The 19378-nt window shown below is 38.9% G+C and overlaps 2 protein-coding genes across 3 annotated transcripts in view; one reads left to right on the top strand and one right to left on the bottom strand.

Annotated features, from left to right (window-relative positions):
• Positions 1-2337, bottom strand: part of LOC117140198 (aminopeptidase N) — a 64662-nt gene extending 62325 nt beyond the window's left edge. Inside the window, exon 1 of one of the 2 annotated variants that reach the window (XM_033302982.1) lies at positions 2177-2337. In XM_033302982.1, the coding sequence (XP_033158873.1) occupies positions 2177-2197 (21 nt within the window). In that variant the 5' untranslated portion in view covers positions 2198-2337. Of the gene's footprint in view, positions 1-1800 lie in introns of both variants that reach the window. The other variant, XM_033302981.1, reaches the window with a different exon arrangement.
• Positions 2338-3409: 1072 nt separating this feature from the next.
• Positions 3410-7376, top strand: LOC117141768 (ubiquitin-conjugating enzyme E2 G1). Its single transcript, XM_033305399.1, has 3 exons — positions 3410-3593; positions 5420-5522; positions 6973-7376. Exons 1-3 carry the CDS (start codon positions 3548-3550, stop codon positions 7328-7330), a joined length of 507 nt encoding a protein of 168 aa, XP_033161290.1. The 5' UTR covers positions 3410-3547; the 3' UTR covers positions 7331-7376.
• The last annotated feature ends 12002 nt before the right edge of the window (positions 7377-19378 follow it).

A 19378-nucleotide genomic window follows, 5' to 3' on the forward strand; every position in this document is an offset into this window, starting at 1 on the left:
GGGCTTGGCTGTTGTCCAGGAGGTTTATGCCCAGATGGTTTGGGTGATTGGTCAGTCTTTTTGTATATCTCCCACTGAGGCGGGGGATCTCCTCTGCTACCCATGGCATCCCAAGCTCCTTGTGTATTGTGCAGTTTTCGTGGTATGGGTGAGCGTCTGCGACTAACCTCAGGTACTTGTTTTGGAAGCGCTGGATACGGATGCGGTTTGATATACTTGCAGTGCCCCACAGCTGTATCCCGTATGTCCATATATATTCAACATGGCCTAGTAAAGGAGAAGTTTTAGGTTATCCCTCAGTTTGGATCTTTTCCCTATGAGCCAGTGCAGTTGCTTTAGGCGCAGGTCAGCCTGGTGTCTAGGCTGCGATCTAGGGTCAGTCCTAAGTATTTCGGGGAGTTTGACAATGGGATGGTTTTTCCGTTAAGCATGACTGCGGGCAGTATCCTCTGCGCAGCGAGAATGTGGTGTGGGAGGACTTCTCTGCATTCACTGCGATGTTCCATTGTTTCAACAATGGATCGAGGGCATCCAGTTGGCTTTGGATGATGGCTGATGCTTCGTGGGGGTCTGAAGCGGAGGCTAGGAAGGCGGTGTCATCAGCGTATATGGCCACTGTAAGGCTTCGGGAGGGTGGTGGGAAGGTCTGCTGTGTACAGCGTGTAGAGGATTGGCCCAAGAACGCTGCCTTGAGGTACTCCGGCTCTTATGGGCCTAGGCGTGCTGGTTGTTGATCCGCATCTGACTTGGAACTCTCTACGCTCCGTAAAGGATTTGAGGAAGGCGAAGTGGGAACTGGGAGGGTGCATCTTTATTTTGAAGTGCAGTCCAGGGTGCCAGACTTTGTCAAACGCCTGTTTGATGTCCAGCATTCCAGTATTCGCTCAACAAGCAGGTGGCATTGCTCTGGTGTTCCATGGCAGCGTCTGAAGCCAAACTGGTGATCAGGGATCAGACCGGCCTCATCCAGTACTGGCAACATTCTGCGCAAAAATACTTTTTCGAGTATTTTGGAGAGGATTGCCAGCAGACTTATCGGACGATAAATGGCTAGATTGGCTTCAGGCTTACCAGACATAAAGGTTGAATACGAGAGTGAGGACAGTTGGGAGGAGGAACGAGCAAACCCAAAAAAAAGATCAGCCTAGTCCCCCCATAAATAGCACCATGGACCCCGCTCAGATCCCAGCACTTTTCGAAAATGCCGTCAGACGGGCATTGGCACAAAGGCAGTCCAAGTTCCAAACACAAATAAGCTCCCTAGCTGCTCGGGTACAAAGTATGCAGGTGGAAACACCGCAAATCATCACGTACTGAGGTTAGGTGTGACTTACCAGTAGACATAATCAAGTCCGTGCCAGAGTTCTGTGGCACTAAAGATGAGTATGTGGCCTGGAGGCAATCGGCCATATACGCTTACCACCTATTCAATTCCTATAACGGCAGCAGTGCTCACTACCAAGCTGTAGCTATCCTACGAAACAAAATTCGAGGCGCAGCTGGAGCCATACTCGTATCTTTCAATACTGTGTTAAATTTCGATGCCATTTTGGCTCGGTTACAATACACGGACTCGGACAAGACATCTCTACGCCTACTGAGGCAGGGATTAGAGATGGTCAGACAAGGAGACCTGCCATTGATGCAATACTACGACGAAGTATTAAAAAATTGACGCTCGTCACCAACAAGATTGTGATGACACACGAACAAGAGGGCGCTGACAAATTTCATAAAACAGGCGTTCGTGGCGAGGAATTCGATTTGGAACACTTAACTTACCTGTTTTATATGTCTTACTTGAACAATGTTAGCAAACATCATGAAACGTGCCACAATCGAATGCAAATGCTGAGGAAACAGGAATAAGGAAACAAAACGAAAATTCTGCCAGGCGCGATCCAGGGTATTTCCGACCATAAAGATGTATTGCAATTAGAATTACATAGGGCAAATATGTAAACACGGATGCTTTTGCGTTGTCTATAGCGACCGATTCATTTCTTACAGTATTAAATCAAAAAATACAAAACTTAAAAATATCCAACAAATTTTTAGAGCGGTAGTCAGAGGGGTATACATAGCTTTTATTTCTTGACTCTGATTTTGTCTCCTCTCATCACTCTCTATCATTTTCGGTCACTGCTCTGAACAAAATCGAAATAAAAAATTTGACCTGCAAGCATAGGCGCAGCATCAGGGAGACCCGACAGAATTCGGTTTGATTTCTGTGTTCGAAACTTTGCAAGAAGAATCATGAGAGATTTGTTTTTTTTTTAAACACTCGCGATGAAAATTCCGTGCGAAGAATTTGGGTACTGAAGGGAATTCTTCAGGTGTATACTTTACTAAGATGTTGCTTAGTTTGTGGGTGTAAACTTAACAATTTAGTATTTTGCACGTGATGTCCTCGTCCAACTTTCAAAATCAAAATTTCAACTTTGAATACAGTTTCAAAAATTTTTGAAATATGTTATATTATGTTAGTCCATTTTGAAGAGTGGTTATTTCTTTTCGGAACATACAGTCTTCATATGCGTCCTTTTGGGACTTTTCCTTAAAAATTATTAATTTGCAATGCAGCCCTACTAGAAGTGTGGCGAGCTCAATGGCTGACTCGTCAAAAACTGAATGCAATATTCAAATTTAATTGTGGGCACATCGTCGACATAATTTTTTAAAATAATTAAAGGAAGGAAGGAAGCGCGCATGTTTTAATCAATTTGTTCTTAAATTTAAAATACAGACAGCTGGATGAGTTTTTAGCAAAATACCAGGCATTGACGAAAGGCAATCTTATCTTGAATTTATTTGGAAAGAGTGGGCGTGGCAAAAAGTTGAAATTAGTTTTAATGCTGTGAGATCTTCAAAAATAAAAACTGCTAACAGTCCCCTGTTGAAGCTTGTCTCTAGTGATATAATTACATATTATTCATAATTAAAAGAATTATTAATATTAAAACAGTGGTTGATTCGGACGGAGAATTTTACAAACGAGTATTAAAAATAAATAATAAATAATATTTCATTGAGTCATATTGCATTATGATCAATATAGTGATATTATTTTATGTTGTTGTCAAGTTTAGGTAGTCTTTGTTCTGAGAGTGTCGAGACAAGAGTGCGCAGAAGAATATGTGGGATTTAGTTTGTGGACGAGAACCACATTGGAACACTGGAAATGCGTTTCGCAATATTGGCTAAACGCATTTTAGAAGTTCGCTTGGGAAAGGGCTTAAAAATAATAGGATTGGTATATATACATATATATGCGCCAATCAGAAACAGGCAAACGCCGTGGAAATGTAATATAAGTGTAGTTGGAAATATGTGTTATTGAGTCACATTCGTCTTCACAGGAACTAGATCTTTGTTAAACTTGTGTAACTAGTTCCTTTTTATGTTTGGCCTTTATAGAAAATTCGGTTGGTCGATGTCGATCATTATATTTACTTTCAATACTAACTTATTTTTAAGCCAAAAATTTTTATTTGTGTTAATTACTTGTGCGTTAAACTGAACCAATTCATCTATCATTCAACTTAGAATGTCTGAACTTCAGTCATCATTACTGTTAAAAAAACAATTGGCAGGTAAGTTTAACAACTTCAAACATATATAAATGAGCAAAAATGTATATATAAATGTTTTTACATATGTATATGAAATTATTTTTCCAGTCTTGCACATGTGGTTTTAAAATTGGTGCAAAAACCATAGGCTGGCAATGCTCAACAAAATACATATATTATGTGTTATATGCGTGCACATTTATAATTTGTAACTTACATATTACCTATATCTTAAGGTAATTTTAATAAATTGTTATTTTTTGTAAAGTTAATAGTATATTCTTACATAGCAAAATAACTGTATATATGCGCCAATACATATGTGTGTAAATATTTGTGTCTACCCTTCTTTTTAAAAATCTTGTGGTCTATATAATTATGTACTTCAATTAATGTTAACATTTGAGTAGGAATTTGCTTAATATGCCGGAAAGATATTTATATTTGTGTATGATGTGTAAAGGCACACATAATCTATATTAATGGCAACTCTTATACATGCTTACACCTACACATATGTGTGTATGTATATACAAATAATGGTAATGTTCCCTTCACTGTCTAAAAAACTTTTTAACTTTTTAACAACAATAACAAAAGAATATTAATTAAAATTTTTGGAAAGAAATTATTTTCCTTTGATTTAGTAGATAGTCAACGACACTTAATGATTTGGATATATATATTATTATCATATTTTTGTTAACAGTCTACAAAGTAATGGTTAAATGAATCAAGGTAACCAAATAATGCATTTATGTTATTTGTAGGGTATGACAATGCTCATTGTAACATTAACAATGCTCAGCCCATTTACTATTTTCAGCCATTAATCGCGAATAGCATTCTGCAATAGGGGCAACAGTATTTTAAAAGCACTTAAAACCATATACATATATTGGTTATTTAATCGAACATGTCAACAATGGAAAGAGCTTTTTAAATTCCATTGACTCATACTACTAACTAAAAAATTTATGTATGGGTATGTGCATTTTTTTTGTTCATACATATGCATATAGAATGTGTTCGCAACACCGTAAGTGGGGCGGTAGCTTAGATTCAGGACCCCAACATAGCTTACTTTTTAATTGCTGGATCGACCGCGTTCTGGACTGATATTATCTACTTATATATTTGCATATCATATTAGGCAACGATATGTTATTAAGTCGCAATAAATGAACATATATACATATGTACAGAACACAAAACAAATCATATACTGGTTCTCAGAATTTTTGTTTTTATTCTATAATGAGTATTATTAATTGTGATCGCTAGGGTGATTTACACAGATAAGTGGATTCAACCTAGAAGAGACTGGACATAGGACTTTACTGTACATCGCCAAAGCTTAAAGTTGTTGACTTTTTGTTTAGTTTATTGTGGGTTGTAATTTCTATTGAAATGTCCACAAAAGTTTTGGTCCGTCGACTTCTAAAAAATACATATGTTCTCATTTTATATTATCCAATTTGTCATGTCAATTTCTATCGATTTGCAAAAAGAATTTGAAAATATCTCTATATTCTTTTTTCAAATAACTTGACAGTCTAATTCTTTTTGTCTACGATCAGAAAACAATGAACAATTCTTACTTGTGAAACACGCTAATTTTGCATAAAATTTATAGAATAATTTCCATTTCGACTGGGAAATCAAAACATTTTTCGATGGATGGTGGGTGTGACAGTTTATAACGACTTGTGGGCATTAGACTAGGCGTGGCAAAAACCAAAAGGCGTCACTAGAATATGCATGTTGAATTTAATTTTCTAGCTCTTATAGTTATTGAAATCTATTCTATCTATACTAAAAATAAATAATTATTTGTATCTTTTCAGAACTAAACAAGAATCCAGTGGAAGGATTCTCCGCTGGTTTAATTGATGAGAATGATATATTTCGCTGGGAAGTTTTAATAATTGGACCGCCAGATACACTGTAGTATGCTATGAAAATTTTTATTATTATTATATTTATGCAACAATCACTGTAGACGCTAGTCCAATCAATGTACGTTAACGCGAATACTAGACATGCATGAAAAAATGAAATTCTCTTGTGGTTGTCCCATTGACACCAACAAAAACAAGAGAGAATGATATAGTATAGTATAGTGTGAATTTTGGATATTGGGGAATAAAATGAGTAAGCAATTCAGTTGTTAACTTACATCTAAATGCTTTATAGTAGGCGTCCAAAAGCCTACCATTGAATGCTTCTATCAAGCTTCTCCAAGTTGAAAAAAAAAATTTGCGTGGTTCTGCGGAAAAAGAAGCACTTAGTAATACTTCTTTCCCTCGACACGTTCCGAGCTTCCGACTGTGATTTTTGTAGTGTGCCCATGTGCAACACACGATATTTTCAGTAATTGCGCCCAGTAACTAATGTTTACTGCTTCCATGCCCCACCATGGTCAGCTCGATAATTGGCATATTGCTACCAAACTATTAAGTCAAAATTGTACAAGTGCTACAGTTAGACAGAATTCCCCGATTTCTCCAAATACAGTGATGCAAAATCCAATTATTTACTGCATAGCTCCGGATGCTACAAGATTTTCCGAGCAATCGACTTGTACTTCGATTTAATAATGTTTCTGAGACAAACAACATGACGGTTGCTCACCACCGCATTGGTGAAAAATGTTTACTCCATTTAAAATCGGGCTCCAATATAGAGTATACTACTGCGGTAGTATATATATCCGGTTCCTCCAAGCACTTAAGCTAGTCTTATATGGTATTCCATTTCAAATAAACTCTTTAAAACTGCATAAAAAGGGCAGCAACTCCGATATTACCCATTATCATTGCATAGCTAAACTAAGTACTTTCCTTTAAACGTGGACTTACTTAAAGACGATCATGAGCCCACCACCTTTATTGGCCAAGGCCGACTGTCAGGACCGTCTTCAGGAATGTTTTTGAATTGGTTAATCATAACCTACTGATGACCAAGAATTCAGTCCTACTTAACGAACCGTGTTCAACGAGTATGATTTTATAACATATTTTGAAATATGGTCTCGGGTATCTGATTTTATAACATGTTTTGAAATATGTTCTCGGGTATCTGATTTTATAACATATTTTGAAATATGGTCTCGGGTATCGTCATGGCAGGCTATTTGTCCAGTATTAATCGGTCTGCTTATTAACGATCTTTCTCAAGTCTTAATGAATATGGATGGCCTTAAGTTTCGATTGCGCATAGTCTCAGCAGCTTAAGTTCGTCCTAAACTACTCGGTTATACTTCTCTCTCGCACTACCATTTCAAAAACCGGGTGTCTAACACTCGCGGCACTTGTATGTAACTCCCATTACTATAATACGATTTTGTATTATTTAATAGTGCTTATATATTCAAATAATCTTTCTTTTTTAATCGCAGCGAAGGAGGATTCTTTAAAGCTCATCTTTACTTTCCTAAGGAATATCCGTTGCGTCCTCCTCGAATGAAGTTTGTTACAGAAATTTGGCACCCAAATATTGAGAAGAACGGAGATGTCTGTATTTCTATTTTACATGAGCCCGGAGACGATAAATGGGGCTACGAAAAAGCATCGGAGCGGTGGTTACCCGTGCATACAGTGGAGACTATCTTGATATCTGTAATATCAATGCTGGCCGACCCGAACGATGAGTCTCCAGCAAACGTAGATGCTGCCAAGGAATGGCGAGAATCCTATACCGACTTTAAACGCAAAGTTGCTCGCTGCGTCAGAAAAAGTCAGGAGGAGTGCTCGTGAAGCGGCCCGCCCTATATTTGTATATTTATATTAAACATTTTATACATTAAAAGGATTAACTTAAATATGTACACATCTTAGGTTTTCTTTTGTCGAGGGAGAAGAATTGGTTAAAAAAAAAGTACATTATGTCAATTATTACTGTGTTTAAGAGGTGCCCATTTCACCTACACGATTTGAAATCGCAAAATCGGTACTCCGGTTACCGAATTCGGAAAATTTTTTCGATTTGTAAAACGTGCACTTTTGTCTGGCCGAAATGAAAGGTAAATGCCCTTTTTTATATCAAATCAGATCTTATTTATTAAGGGAAGAAAATACTTTACTCAGAGGTGTATTGATGGATATTCCACATCACCACAAGATCATTCTGCCACTTTAATAAAAATTATTTCCGACCTCAAATTTAACAAGCAAAATTTTGCCGTCTGCAACAAAAATTTTCGATTTGGCTGCCAAGGGGTCGATTGATACGTCGCCAAAAGTTATCGCGGAGGCGGGCTGGTGAAACGAAACAGGTAGGTAGAAATACCTATAAAATATAAAAAAAATCATTAATTAATTTTAATTTAAACTTAAATGGTAAAAGTGCATTAAAACAGTAATTGCGAACATTGGTATTAAAACTGTGAAAAGGGTTGCCGCTCTATTTTCTGGAAAACAGCTTAAACGGTAAACGTTTACAAAACATGGCGATAGCAAAAAGTTTCCGAAAGCCAAAAAAAAAAAAAAACGAAATCGAACATTTTTGCCCAATTCGAAATCGAAAAATAAATTTATAAATAAATAAACCGAATCATGCCGGAATAAAAAACACTATAATCAAACAACTAAAAACAACACAAAACAATACAAAAATAAACTGAGGTATATTTAGAATTATAAAGTATAGAAAAGTATTGATGAGCACTTATTGCTACAAAGACGAGTTCTTATTGTTGTTTTTGCAAAATTAAAAGTATACTACAGTATATGAGTATAGTTATTAGAAAGTAATGATGTCCTTTGTACAGATGCATTTTTTATTTTGTGTTGGAAAGGTCACGTATTGTAGCGCTGTCTTTTATGCAGGCTAACTTTGGCGCCCGGAGTTCCTTAGCTCTGCTAAATAAATGAACTTTGTGCATTTTATTTTTTTTGCTCATCTTGTTGTGCTCATTTATTGGACTTGTATTCTTTGTCGTTGAGTTTGTCGCCTTGTAGACATTTTTTGAGGATTTGATCAAATTTGATGCATTTAAAACACTTTCTGCCTTCCTCTCTGTTGACGCAGTCACTTGAAACATTTGCTTCTTATGTCATTTTAAAACATCGTCTACAGCTTGAGCTTTTTTTTTGTATTCAGAGTGCCAACGCCTGTCTTGGCTTTTAAAATAATAGTCTGATTGGACGTCCTGAAGTTTATGTTTGAACTCAGTCACATTTTTGGCTCGATGACGAGGGATAAAATTCCGTTGATCGCATATTGGATATGAACATAGTCTTTAACAATTCCACGAAATGGAATATCTTTCATGCTATAAAAATATTCCTAAACCAAGTGTTCGGGTGATTTTTGGCCGGATAGTATGGTGGTAAAAGAGATCGAAGCAAAGATCAAAAATAGGAAAAAGGGGCCCGCGGGAATTAAACTTCCCTCAACAGGTGCATTTTTAATTTCGCATCGATACTATTATTGATTTTATTAGTCGTTACTGAATCATTGTTCTGTAATATTTTTTTTTTTTTTTTTTTTTTTTTTTTTATTCGCACGGGTCCCACGGCCACACCTCCCGCCCAACCGACCGAGGGGCGCTGCCGTGTATCGTACGGCTCGATTCGCGAGAAGATATAGACGCGATATAAAAAATAGAATAGGAAAGAGGAAATGAATATAATGTGGAATAACTATGTTAAATATTAGTGTTAGTAGGATCTAATTATGTAATAGAAAAGATAAAATCGATTGCTTTAATAGCGGCAGAGAGTCAAGATTACAGATAATAGGATAAAGTCTATTATAGTCAGAACATAAAACTCTGTAAGGGTCATGCAACTCATAATTAGATCTACAATGATTTAAGATAAGGGGTATATAGTTTCTAGTGAATCTACTTGGAACCGAGAAGTTCGGCCGACTAATCAAGTCGGGACTCTCAGCATCCCCACGAATAAGCTTACAAATAAAAACTGTTCCAAGCATAGTTCTACGGTTAGCTAGGGATGGTAAATTAATTAAAAGTAGTCTACTGGAATAAGGAGGTAATATATGGTTTGCATCCCAATTTAGGCGCCGCAAGGCAAAAAGTAAGAAGTTTTTTTGGACCGATTCTATGCGGTCCGAGTGGACTGCGTATTGTGGACTCCAAACAGGTGATCCGTACTCGAGAATCGGACGGACTAACGAAATAAATAAGGTTTTAGTCAAAAATGAAGAAGGAACATTAAAGTCTTTCCTAAAAAATAATTCTTTCTCATACAATTTATAAAAAATAAACCATTGACCGATGTATAGAAACAGTAACGAAAACAACGACAGTGACGTGGACTTAATACAGAGCTATAAAGACATAAGAAATAATAACCATCAAGGGGGTTACATTGACGGTACTGAGAACCACGAAGATATAAATTAAAAAACTTAATAGACGGCTTTACAGACAAAGTAAAAATGGTTAACGATGAAGAATTTCAAAATCAACATCAGGACCTTCAACAAGAGACAACACAGACTCAGGAACAAGCGAAAACTTCAGGTACCATTAGTAATAAAGATGTAATTAGACTCATGGAAGCGGCCGTAAATGGAGCACTAGAGCATCAGCAGAAAATATTCTCAGACAAGCTTAAAGATGTTGAGAATAGGCAGAGAATAAATGAGGGTGGACACTTAGTGGTATACGAGCAAATACCACATAACGCTCCTTGTTATGAACCACTAGACTTGGTAAAGTCCATACCAAGTTTTGACGGAAAACAATATGAGTATGAGCAGTTAACGCCTACGAAATCTACAAACCATATTTGGGTAGCTCTAGAACCTACCAGGCCGTAGGAATCCTACGTAATAAGGTAATAGGCCTCGCGGGAGTAATGCTTACGTCACATAATACAGTATTAAATTTCGATGCTATAATAGGTAGACTGGACTGCGCATATGCAGAACAAACTCCAATCGAAGTAACGCAGCAGCAAATGGTTACTATGCGTCAGGGAGAACTTCCTCTAATGACTTTTAATAATGAGATTGAGAGAAAGCTAACCCTTAGTAATAGTAAGACTTTGTTGTCTTATCCTTGAACGTCCTTGAATGCCACCAAGGAACCGCCAGAAGGTCGCGCCACCACCTGTACAAACTCCCACACCCGCTGGTGGTATCCCAGGACAAGTTCCTCTGGTGGAAAATTTCTCAAACTTTATCAAAATTTTAGACAAGCTTGCAAATAGTCGACATTGTCAATAACTACAAGGTAGCCTTACGTCAGATCATAAAAAACAATGTCAAATTGTTAATTTCTCAAAATAATAGAAACATTGCAATTAGAAGAAATATTGATAATAATATTTCCAATGATTTGCTACTGCATGCTGAATTTATTGAAAGTAAGTAGACGAATCAAAACCTATAATTCACACTGAATATGACAGTGATAGTGACTTATGGTAGAGTCTCTAATCTAAGAAGACAAAATGGCTAGCACACCGACCGAATTTCTCAAACTAGCTACATCACTCATCCCAAAGTTCGGTGCACTATCGATAGGTTAAGCATATCATGAAGGCACTGGCACATTCAATACGCTCGATGATGCTATGTCCACATTTGTAAATAGATGCAACCGGCCAATTAATTTCTGTTCTGTACTATGGACAACAATTATAGAGGCAACCGTAGGAATTACCGCGGAACAAGAAATTTCCACCCCGGCAATAACAATAACTAAACCCGACGTTACTACAACAATAGCAGGGCCATATAGAGGAAACTCTAGAGGCCATAGTAACTCAAACAAAGTACAAAATAGCCAGGTCCCCCTTTACAAACCCAAAACCCCTTTACAAACTCAAAACTAATTTTTAAAGTACTCACTATTAATCCTAGTCTTAATATGTTTATAGATTTTAAAAACTCAAGTAGCAAAACAAATCTTACATTTTTGCCCGATATACAGCAGGTCTGGATTTTATTAAAAATTTTAATTGCAAAATAGATTATGAACCATTGAATAATTGGGTAATACTTCGACCGCACAATTTAAAATATCCAATTTATGTTTCTACTGAGAATAGTGTTAAATATCCGAACCAGAACATTACACCTGCTATACGTTTGTCCGATTATTAAATACAACCAGTAACAACCAATTAATTAACGTAAACAATTTATAATACGAATGACTTTCAAATTGCGAAGTTATCCAAACTAAAAAGGAACTTACCGTCACTAATTAAATCCACATTAAGTGAATTGGAATATAGCAATTCGGACTTGCATCCAAATCAATAATAACAACCGATAGAAATTTACAAGACTAATAAAATTATGAAAAATATCGAAAAATGGTCAAAAATGTGGGCGTGGCAGTTTTGGGCGGTTTTACGGCGTTAGAGCGCGCGTGGCAGCATGGGTCAACAAACTTGCGCTGCGTATTTGTCTCTAAAATCTGAATGCTGAATCTCAACCTTCTAGCTTTTGTAGTTCCTGAGATCTCGACGTTCATACGCACGTGGCTAGATCGAGTCGACCTCGGATCCTGATCAGGAATATATATGCTTTATATAGTCGGAAAGGCAGCAATTCATTGGCAATATCACATTTTCGACTATATATTAACAGTTCACAATTAAAACAGACCACAGAGCCTTAACGTATTTATTTTCAATGGTAAATCCAAGGTCAAGTCTTACCCGTATGCGGTTAGAATTAGAAGAATATGACTTTATGAAAAGGGCAAGACAATTTTGTGGCAGATGCCCTATCTAGGATAAACATATCCGAACTGAGTTCTTTCAAAGGAATCAAAAAGAAGCCAGTATACTCAAGATCAGCCAACTCAAGTTGGCACCGAATGAAAAGACACTTGAATTAATTTCAATTGATTCCTTTAATTCTTTAAACGACGATTTCGCTGACTCCGGCACTCCGTATTGCAGAAGTGCAACTTTGTTGAACAAAGTTTCTGCATATGCTGCTGAAGGGGTCTGGATGATGCCCACATAAGGCTCAATGACCGACGACAAGTGATGGGGGGCATCAGCCGAGTGTTAACTCCTCCCCCTTCAAGATCTGCGTCACGCAGATTAGTGAGACTTCGATATTTGAGAAGTGATGGGAGCCTTTAGGGTGGGGTCGCAGTGTTGTCGCCGAGTTTTGGTAAACCGTAGTCGACGTCAGCTTCCTACACAGAAAATAGAAAAGGAAGAATACGCATACTGCCAGTGCTGCTTATGTGAGGAACGAAACCAAAATTCCTCCGGTTACGTCGGACATCCTTTGCAGGTTCTTCAAGCTGACATCGTGAACGTACTTCAACGACAGCCGGTAGTCGTCAGCCGTTTCGTGCGTCAATACGGCTGGCATATCCATCAAGCGACTCGTTGTATAGCTCGAATAGTTCCGACCACCGATCAAAACAAACACGTTGTCGTATTGGATGATAAACGAGCCGACCAGATGATAGTTTCTTGAGGTGGATTTCAAGGTTCCATAGAAGTTGGTTCAAAAGAGCATTCCCCCGTCGATCGCTTCCACCAGTTGCTGAGTGTTTATTTGGTATGAGCATGTTGCATGGCCGCCTTTCAACAGCCTTGGGATGCAGCTGTCTTCTTTTTGCTCGAGCATATCCTTCTCCTGACAGACTATCGTGTTACCAATGGACAGACAGTTACCTAGTACTCTGGCTTACGGCCAGCTTGTGGCGCGGGTATAACTGCATAAGACGGTAAGGCTTTTCCTCGACCTTGGGGAACGCCAGTATGTATAGCAGCAAGGTGCCGTTCGACATGATTGAAGGGCGGGAGAATTGAATTGTCTTCCAATATGTTCTCAACCAGTAAATCCGGTCAATCCCCTCGGTCGCGTCTTTGAGATAATATTCGACCAGGGTCTCAATCCTCCTGTCCGCTAGGGTAATGGCTTCCTGAGCGATTTCCTTTGCAAGTTGTTTCATTTTGGCCAAGTCCACGACGTGGACTAGCTTAAAAACGCCGTCGATCCTCCAAATGTTTCCCTGTTATAGGGGCACTACGGGACCACCGTACTTGTAGATGTTAATGGCACTTACTGCGCAGGCAAAAAACCAGTTACTGTCTATAACTATTGCTATTATTCTCTTAACTTATTTTAATTGCACCTTGACTTGCTATTAGAGATTTATTTTTTTTTATGTTTGATTTAAAAATAGTTTGTCAGTTTTCAAGGTTTTTTTTTTTGTTTGACTTATTACTAGTGTTTAATTATGAAAATGATGGTTGTTTAGGCGTGCTCGTGTTCTTATTAATATGTCATTTTTTACAAAATAGGAGTGGATGAAACGCATTTGCCAGTTACTTCTCCAAAAGGATTATTAAATTAGGTTACTCTCTTAGATCAGACTTATGCAAAATCTTGCCCGATCTAGTTTTGACTGTCACCGTGTTATCCTCTGCCACCTCCTCGACCTATAGTCGTGGTTTTTCTTTCGTCTTGATTTACTTATTGGCCATATGCAACTTGTCCCCCTGATCATAATTAACAGGTTTCTGTCTAGTTTTATTTGAATGTAAGTTATTTGAATGTAAGTTCGTGGGGCCGGCACGCCAGTAGGTATCACAAGGGGATCAACGCGCCACCAACGGTGGTACGCGCTGTAATTGTGACACACTACTGGAAGTGCAACTACACTCTCCACGCGAGAGCGGCTGGTCATGTCTCTGCTAAGAGTGCTGGCTAATCGTTGGTCTTGAGCTGGTAACTCTCAAAAATTTCCACACCTACTGGCATCTAGGTTAGCCATGGCCACTATAGGATGACATTCGTCCACAGTATCTACCACAAGGGGTTGCCCCCAAGGGGGCGTCCTCTCGCCTCTCTTGTGGAGCTTGCTGGTAGACGAGTTGCTGGACAGGCTGACCCGCTGAGGTATACTTTGCCAAGGCTATGCTGACGATATTGTCATTATAGCCAGAGGTAAATATGAGGAAACACTCTGCGATATCATTCAACTGGGCCTCAATATGACCAGCGAATGGTGCAAGTAAGTAGGCCGGAGCCTAAATCCTAGCAAAACTGTTATTGTTCCTTTCACAAATAGGCGCAAGCTACAGAGAATGAGGGCAATAACCCTGTCATTGTCGCATAGAGGCCAGCAAAGAAGTTAAGCATCTTGGGATAACCCTCGACTCCAAATTTAGCTTCAAAACTCATGTCGATAACACAATTGATAAGTGCACCAGAGCACTTTTCACGTGTAGGAAAATTGCTGGAAAATCGTGGGGAACCTCACCACGCATAATAAGATGGCTGTACCTCATGGTAGTCAGACCCATACTAACCTTTGGAGCAATAGCCTGGGGTGATAGAGCACGCCTTAGCACCACTAAGGCGAAACTCCATAAGCTGCAGAGAATGGCCTGCGTATGCATGACAGGAGCAATGCGTACCTGTCCCACTGCAGCCCTAGAAGCACTAATGGAGGTAACGCCGCTTCATATCGTCATTAAAATGAAACGGAAAGCCACCCTAATAAGAATTGAGGGAGCAGGAAATGACTGCAACCTCACAAGAAAGGATGCTGAAAGCCTAAAAAGGGATATCTCTTTGCTGAAGGGATTTGATGCCAGCTGAGCACAGGTTCGCTCAGAACTTCAGCACTCATCTCAGTAATAAAAACAGTTGGACAACCCTGGGGAAAGTACACCCTATGAAACCACAAACAATAAAGTGGTATACAGACGGATCCCTCACCGACGAGGGAAGTGGGCTGGGGGTTTCAGGCCCCAGGTTAAAATACCACGAATCAATGGGCAGATACACCAGCATTTTTCAAGCTGAAGTCTGTGCTATTGGACGCTGTGCGGAGTTTAGTCTGCAAAGGAACTATCGTGGCAAGGACATTGCTATACTGTCTGATAGTCAAGCAGCCATAAAGGCGCTCAGCAAAGCTAAGATAACATCTAAGCTAGTAAATGAAGTGAGGACAGCCCTAGACAAACTGGGAGCTGTCAACAAACTCACAATAAGGTCCCGGGACACAACAACATCCCGGGAAATGAGCTAGCGGACAACCTAGCCAGGAAAGGGGCAGAGAACCCTCTAATTGGGTCCAAACCATTCTGTGATGTTGGTCACCACAGAGTACTGGGCTTACTTAAGTCAATAGAGGAAGAAAAACGTCTGTCCTTCTGGGAACACCTACCAGGACTTAGGCAGTCTAAGATTCTCCTTCGTAAATATAACCACAAAAGATTCAAGACCTTAATCACACACGGAAAAAACACCGTGCGCATTTTAACTGGCCTTCTTACGGGGCACTGCCGACTTCGCAGTCATTTGCATAAGATTGGCATTGCAGACAGTGAACTCTGTCGCTTCTGTTGCATGGAGGAGGAGAGTTCTGCACATATTATATGTGACTGCACGGCGCTTTCCACCAGGAGGAACAGACTCCTGGGCATGTATATAGTCCCACGGGAAACAATCGCAGCCCTGAACCCCAATAAAATTCTGGCATTTATACAGTGCATTGGACTTGGAAAACAAATTTCGACAGGTTTTCTATTTGTCACTGAGTAAACAGAGTCCACCTCAATAGGAACCAATTCGACGTCCTTAAAAGTTGACTGACCATTTTTAAGACATCTGTAGATCTCTAAGAAGGTAGAATGAAAGCTTTCGATCTGACCGTTTACCGATTTCTCGTGTTGGTGTATGATATAGCTCTATCTCCAATGTGCGCATGTAGTTTAAAACCGTAGGACACAAGAGTCCCCTCTCGTTATCAGACACTATCATTCTTGGCACAATGAAGTAGTGTAAAACTTCTACTAATTTTTCGCGAAAATTAACCGAAGATTTTGACTCCAAAGAAAAAAGCTCGGCAAATTTCGTGAATTTGTCTATACAATTCAGGTATATATTTTCTTGTCCAGTGTGAATATGTCAATGTGGAGTATCTGTTGGTGGTCTTAGGTATTTTCCCAAATCATCTTTCATCTTGGATATGGCTAGATTGTTAATTGGGGTCAAGTGACGCTAGTATCTTGAATGAGGACGTTCGCAAGAGTATTCTTTCTGCTTTGGGTCGAACACTAATTCATTCCTAAAGACATTGATTGGCGACTCAACGTGTAGGATTAAATGTGACGCGTCACTAAGCGCGCTATGGATGCTAGCCACTGAATCGGCATAGCCTTCAGACGCCATGGCCACAACCGAGTCTGCCAGCAAGTGGTTTAATTGTAACGGCAGTCTGGCTTATAGATTAACAAACAATTGTATTCCTCGATACGAGCCTACAAGCGCTTCAGCTTCAATGCGTAAGTGAGAGGCGTTCGTGCATCCCTTTCCTCTGTGCAAGCAATTGCTGCATTCGAATTTTCCTCCATTGTCTGATTTTGAAGAGCCTCACCAGCATCCTCAATAGCTTCACACTCCCGTCTGTAGTACAGATCCGATGAGGACAGATCCCGTCATTAATTGCCGAGTTTACGGAAGCCGATTCCAAGTAATACAGCCTTTGCGCCTTTTGGAAAGGGTTGGGGCCTTCTGAGGGTCTCTTAGAACCGAAGCCATCCCCCTGACGAACAATATAACGTGACCGATGGGATTAACCCGATCGATTAGTTCTCATTTTAATGGTCGGTCTTGGACCTTGGAACCTGGGCTAGTTCTGGTATGTTCTATTAGGACCCGGGTTGTAAGAGGGTCTAATCGACGGCCTTTCTTGAGGCTGGAACGGAGCAGTGAATGAATCCGGTGTTCCAGCTAACCATTTCAAAACCTTGCCTAACTCATGCATTTCCCTTTTTGATCTAGTTGATATCAGCTGTGACAAAATTAATTCGATTAATTGTAGTTCGTAAGTAATTTCACATTGGGACCTTTTATTTGTATCCTTTTTTATATATCCTGATTCTGGATCAATCGTTGAGAAATATTTTGACTTTCCGAAGTCAGATAATATTACCTATTTCCTTAACAAGGAATAGGTAGAGCCTGTTGTTACCAAAGGCCATATAGTATGTGGTTGTTCCTATAAATTAATGAATAGAGGACGAAGATACGCCCTTATGCCAGCTATAACTGTTTGATTCACTCGCTCAGAAGCATTGGCTGGAGGCGTGTGCGATATTTCGTAATGTAGCATTAATTTTTTAAACGCTTCAGATCGAAATTAAGACCCATTATCTGACCGACTCATTCGTAGACTTGGCCGACTAACCGACTTGGGATGATTGGAAATGAGCTTGTTGCAGAGTTTTATCTCCGGCCGAAGTGCAGTGATCCGAAGCAGTTCCGGTACTGTGTAAGTGGTTGAACTGTGGATGTACCGGTAAATAGAGGTTGTCCGCAGGGGTCAATCATCGGTCCCTTTATCTGGAACATACTGATGGATGTACTGCTTTAGCGCCTCCAGCCGTATTGCCAGCTGAGTGCATACGCGGATGACTTGCAGCTTTTCGTCGAGGGAAATTCCCAAGCCTAGTTAGAGGAAAAAGGAGTGCAACTGATGCCCATTGTAGAAACGTGAGGAGCGGGGGGGCGTTGCCGTCTCGACCAGCAAGACGGTAATAATGCTGCTCAAAGGCGTGCGCCTACAGCGATGTTTGCAGGAGCGAACCTTACGTATGTATGTACGTAGCTGTCGGTACATTGGCATCACGGTCAGTGAAGGAATGAAATTCCTTCCGGTATTTTATTTTCGTGGGCACTACTAAGACTGGTGAATTATAAGGGCCTTAGTAGAAGGTCTTATAATTTGTTCCTTTAGCATTCTATCTATTTCATCATTATCGAAATCTTACACTGACAGAGCATAGGGATATTTTTTACTCTAAATTACCCCACCATTGTCAGTATTTATTTCTCCTCGAATATCGGCTCGATATATATTTTTTGTTTCAAATATTGTTAATATATGGTAATATTTTATAATTGAGTATCCATTAACTGTAGATACTCTCTTGTAAGTTGGTAATTCTTTTTTATTTTCATAAATTCGCAATTAATATTTTTAGTTGATTTTTGTTTTTCTGTCTACGGTACGGATTTGTACCTTGGAATTGTTATTTAAATTCCAATTATTGTTTTGTCTATAGTTCCCGTTTGGCGGCAAATTATTATTCTTATTATTATTCTGATTATTATTCATTCTATTTGATGTATTATTATTCTGACTGGAATCTACTGGATTAAATTAGGTTGATTCCCTGATTTTTATTTTCATTCCTAAATCCATAATACCTATTTGCAAATTGGGCTCTAAAGTTGTTAGACTCTAGTTCCTGACACTTTGCCAGAGCATTTGGCAAGGGTTTAAGGAAAAGAATGTTTCTGACTGAGATTGAACCGTTCAATCCAGAAATAAAAATTCGAAGAGCGTTGCTCTCAATTGTTTTATTAGTTTCTTTGGTTATTTCACTGTCCTTTCCAAATGTCATTATAATTTTATTTATGAGAAATGTCATTTTATTATTGACTTCGTTATAGAATCCTGTAATCCTTAAACGTCCCTGTCTAATGAAGCTTAATTCTGATTCGAGAATATGGATTGGTCTTTTATCTTTATAAATAAAAACCAATCTGGAAAGCATTGCTTGAAAGTTTAAAACTGTACCATAGTTAGTTAGAGCATCATGTGCTGTTCCCATGAATTTATTACGTAGAATTACGTAGATATTGTTCGCTTTGAATTTTATATAGACTCATGGCAAATTCTTCAGCTTCTCTCCAGCCTACATATTGGATTATTTCTCCTGTAAACTTTGGTAAGGATTTAACTACTTATGGGGTAGTTTCGCAATTTATAGTAAATTTATCCACAACATTTCTGCTACCGTTTAACTGCCCTTCAGTTTTTCTGGTCACTT

Source organism: Drosophila mauritiana, chromosome 3L (assembly GCF_004382145.1).
Source record: "Drosophila mauritiana strain mau12 chromosome 3L, ASM438214v1, whole genome shotgun sequence".
Lineage (NCBI taxonomy): Eukaryota > Metazoa > Arthropoda > Insecta > Diptera > Drosophilidae > Drosophila > Drosophila mauritiana.

Excerpts from the sequence above, each read along its gene's own strand:
- LOC117141768 (XM_033305399.1), top strand. The coding sequence starts at position 3,548 with ATGTCTGAACTTCAGTCATCATTACTGTTAAAAAAACAATTGGCAG. Across the intron at positions 3,594-5,419 it reads GTTAAAAAAACAATTGGCAG|AACTAAACAAGAATCCAGTG; the intron begins GTAAGTTTAACA and ends GTATCTTTTCAG. Across the intron at positions 5,523-6,972 it reads GGACCGCCAGATACACTGTA|CGAAGGAGGATTCTTTAAAG; the intron begins GTATGCTATGAA and ends TTTTAATCGCAG.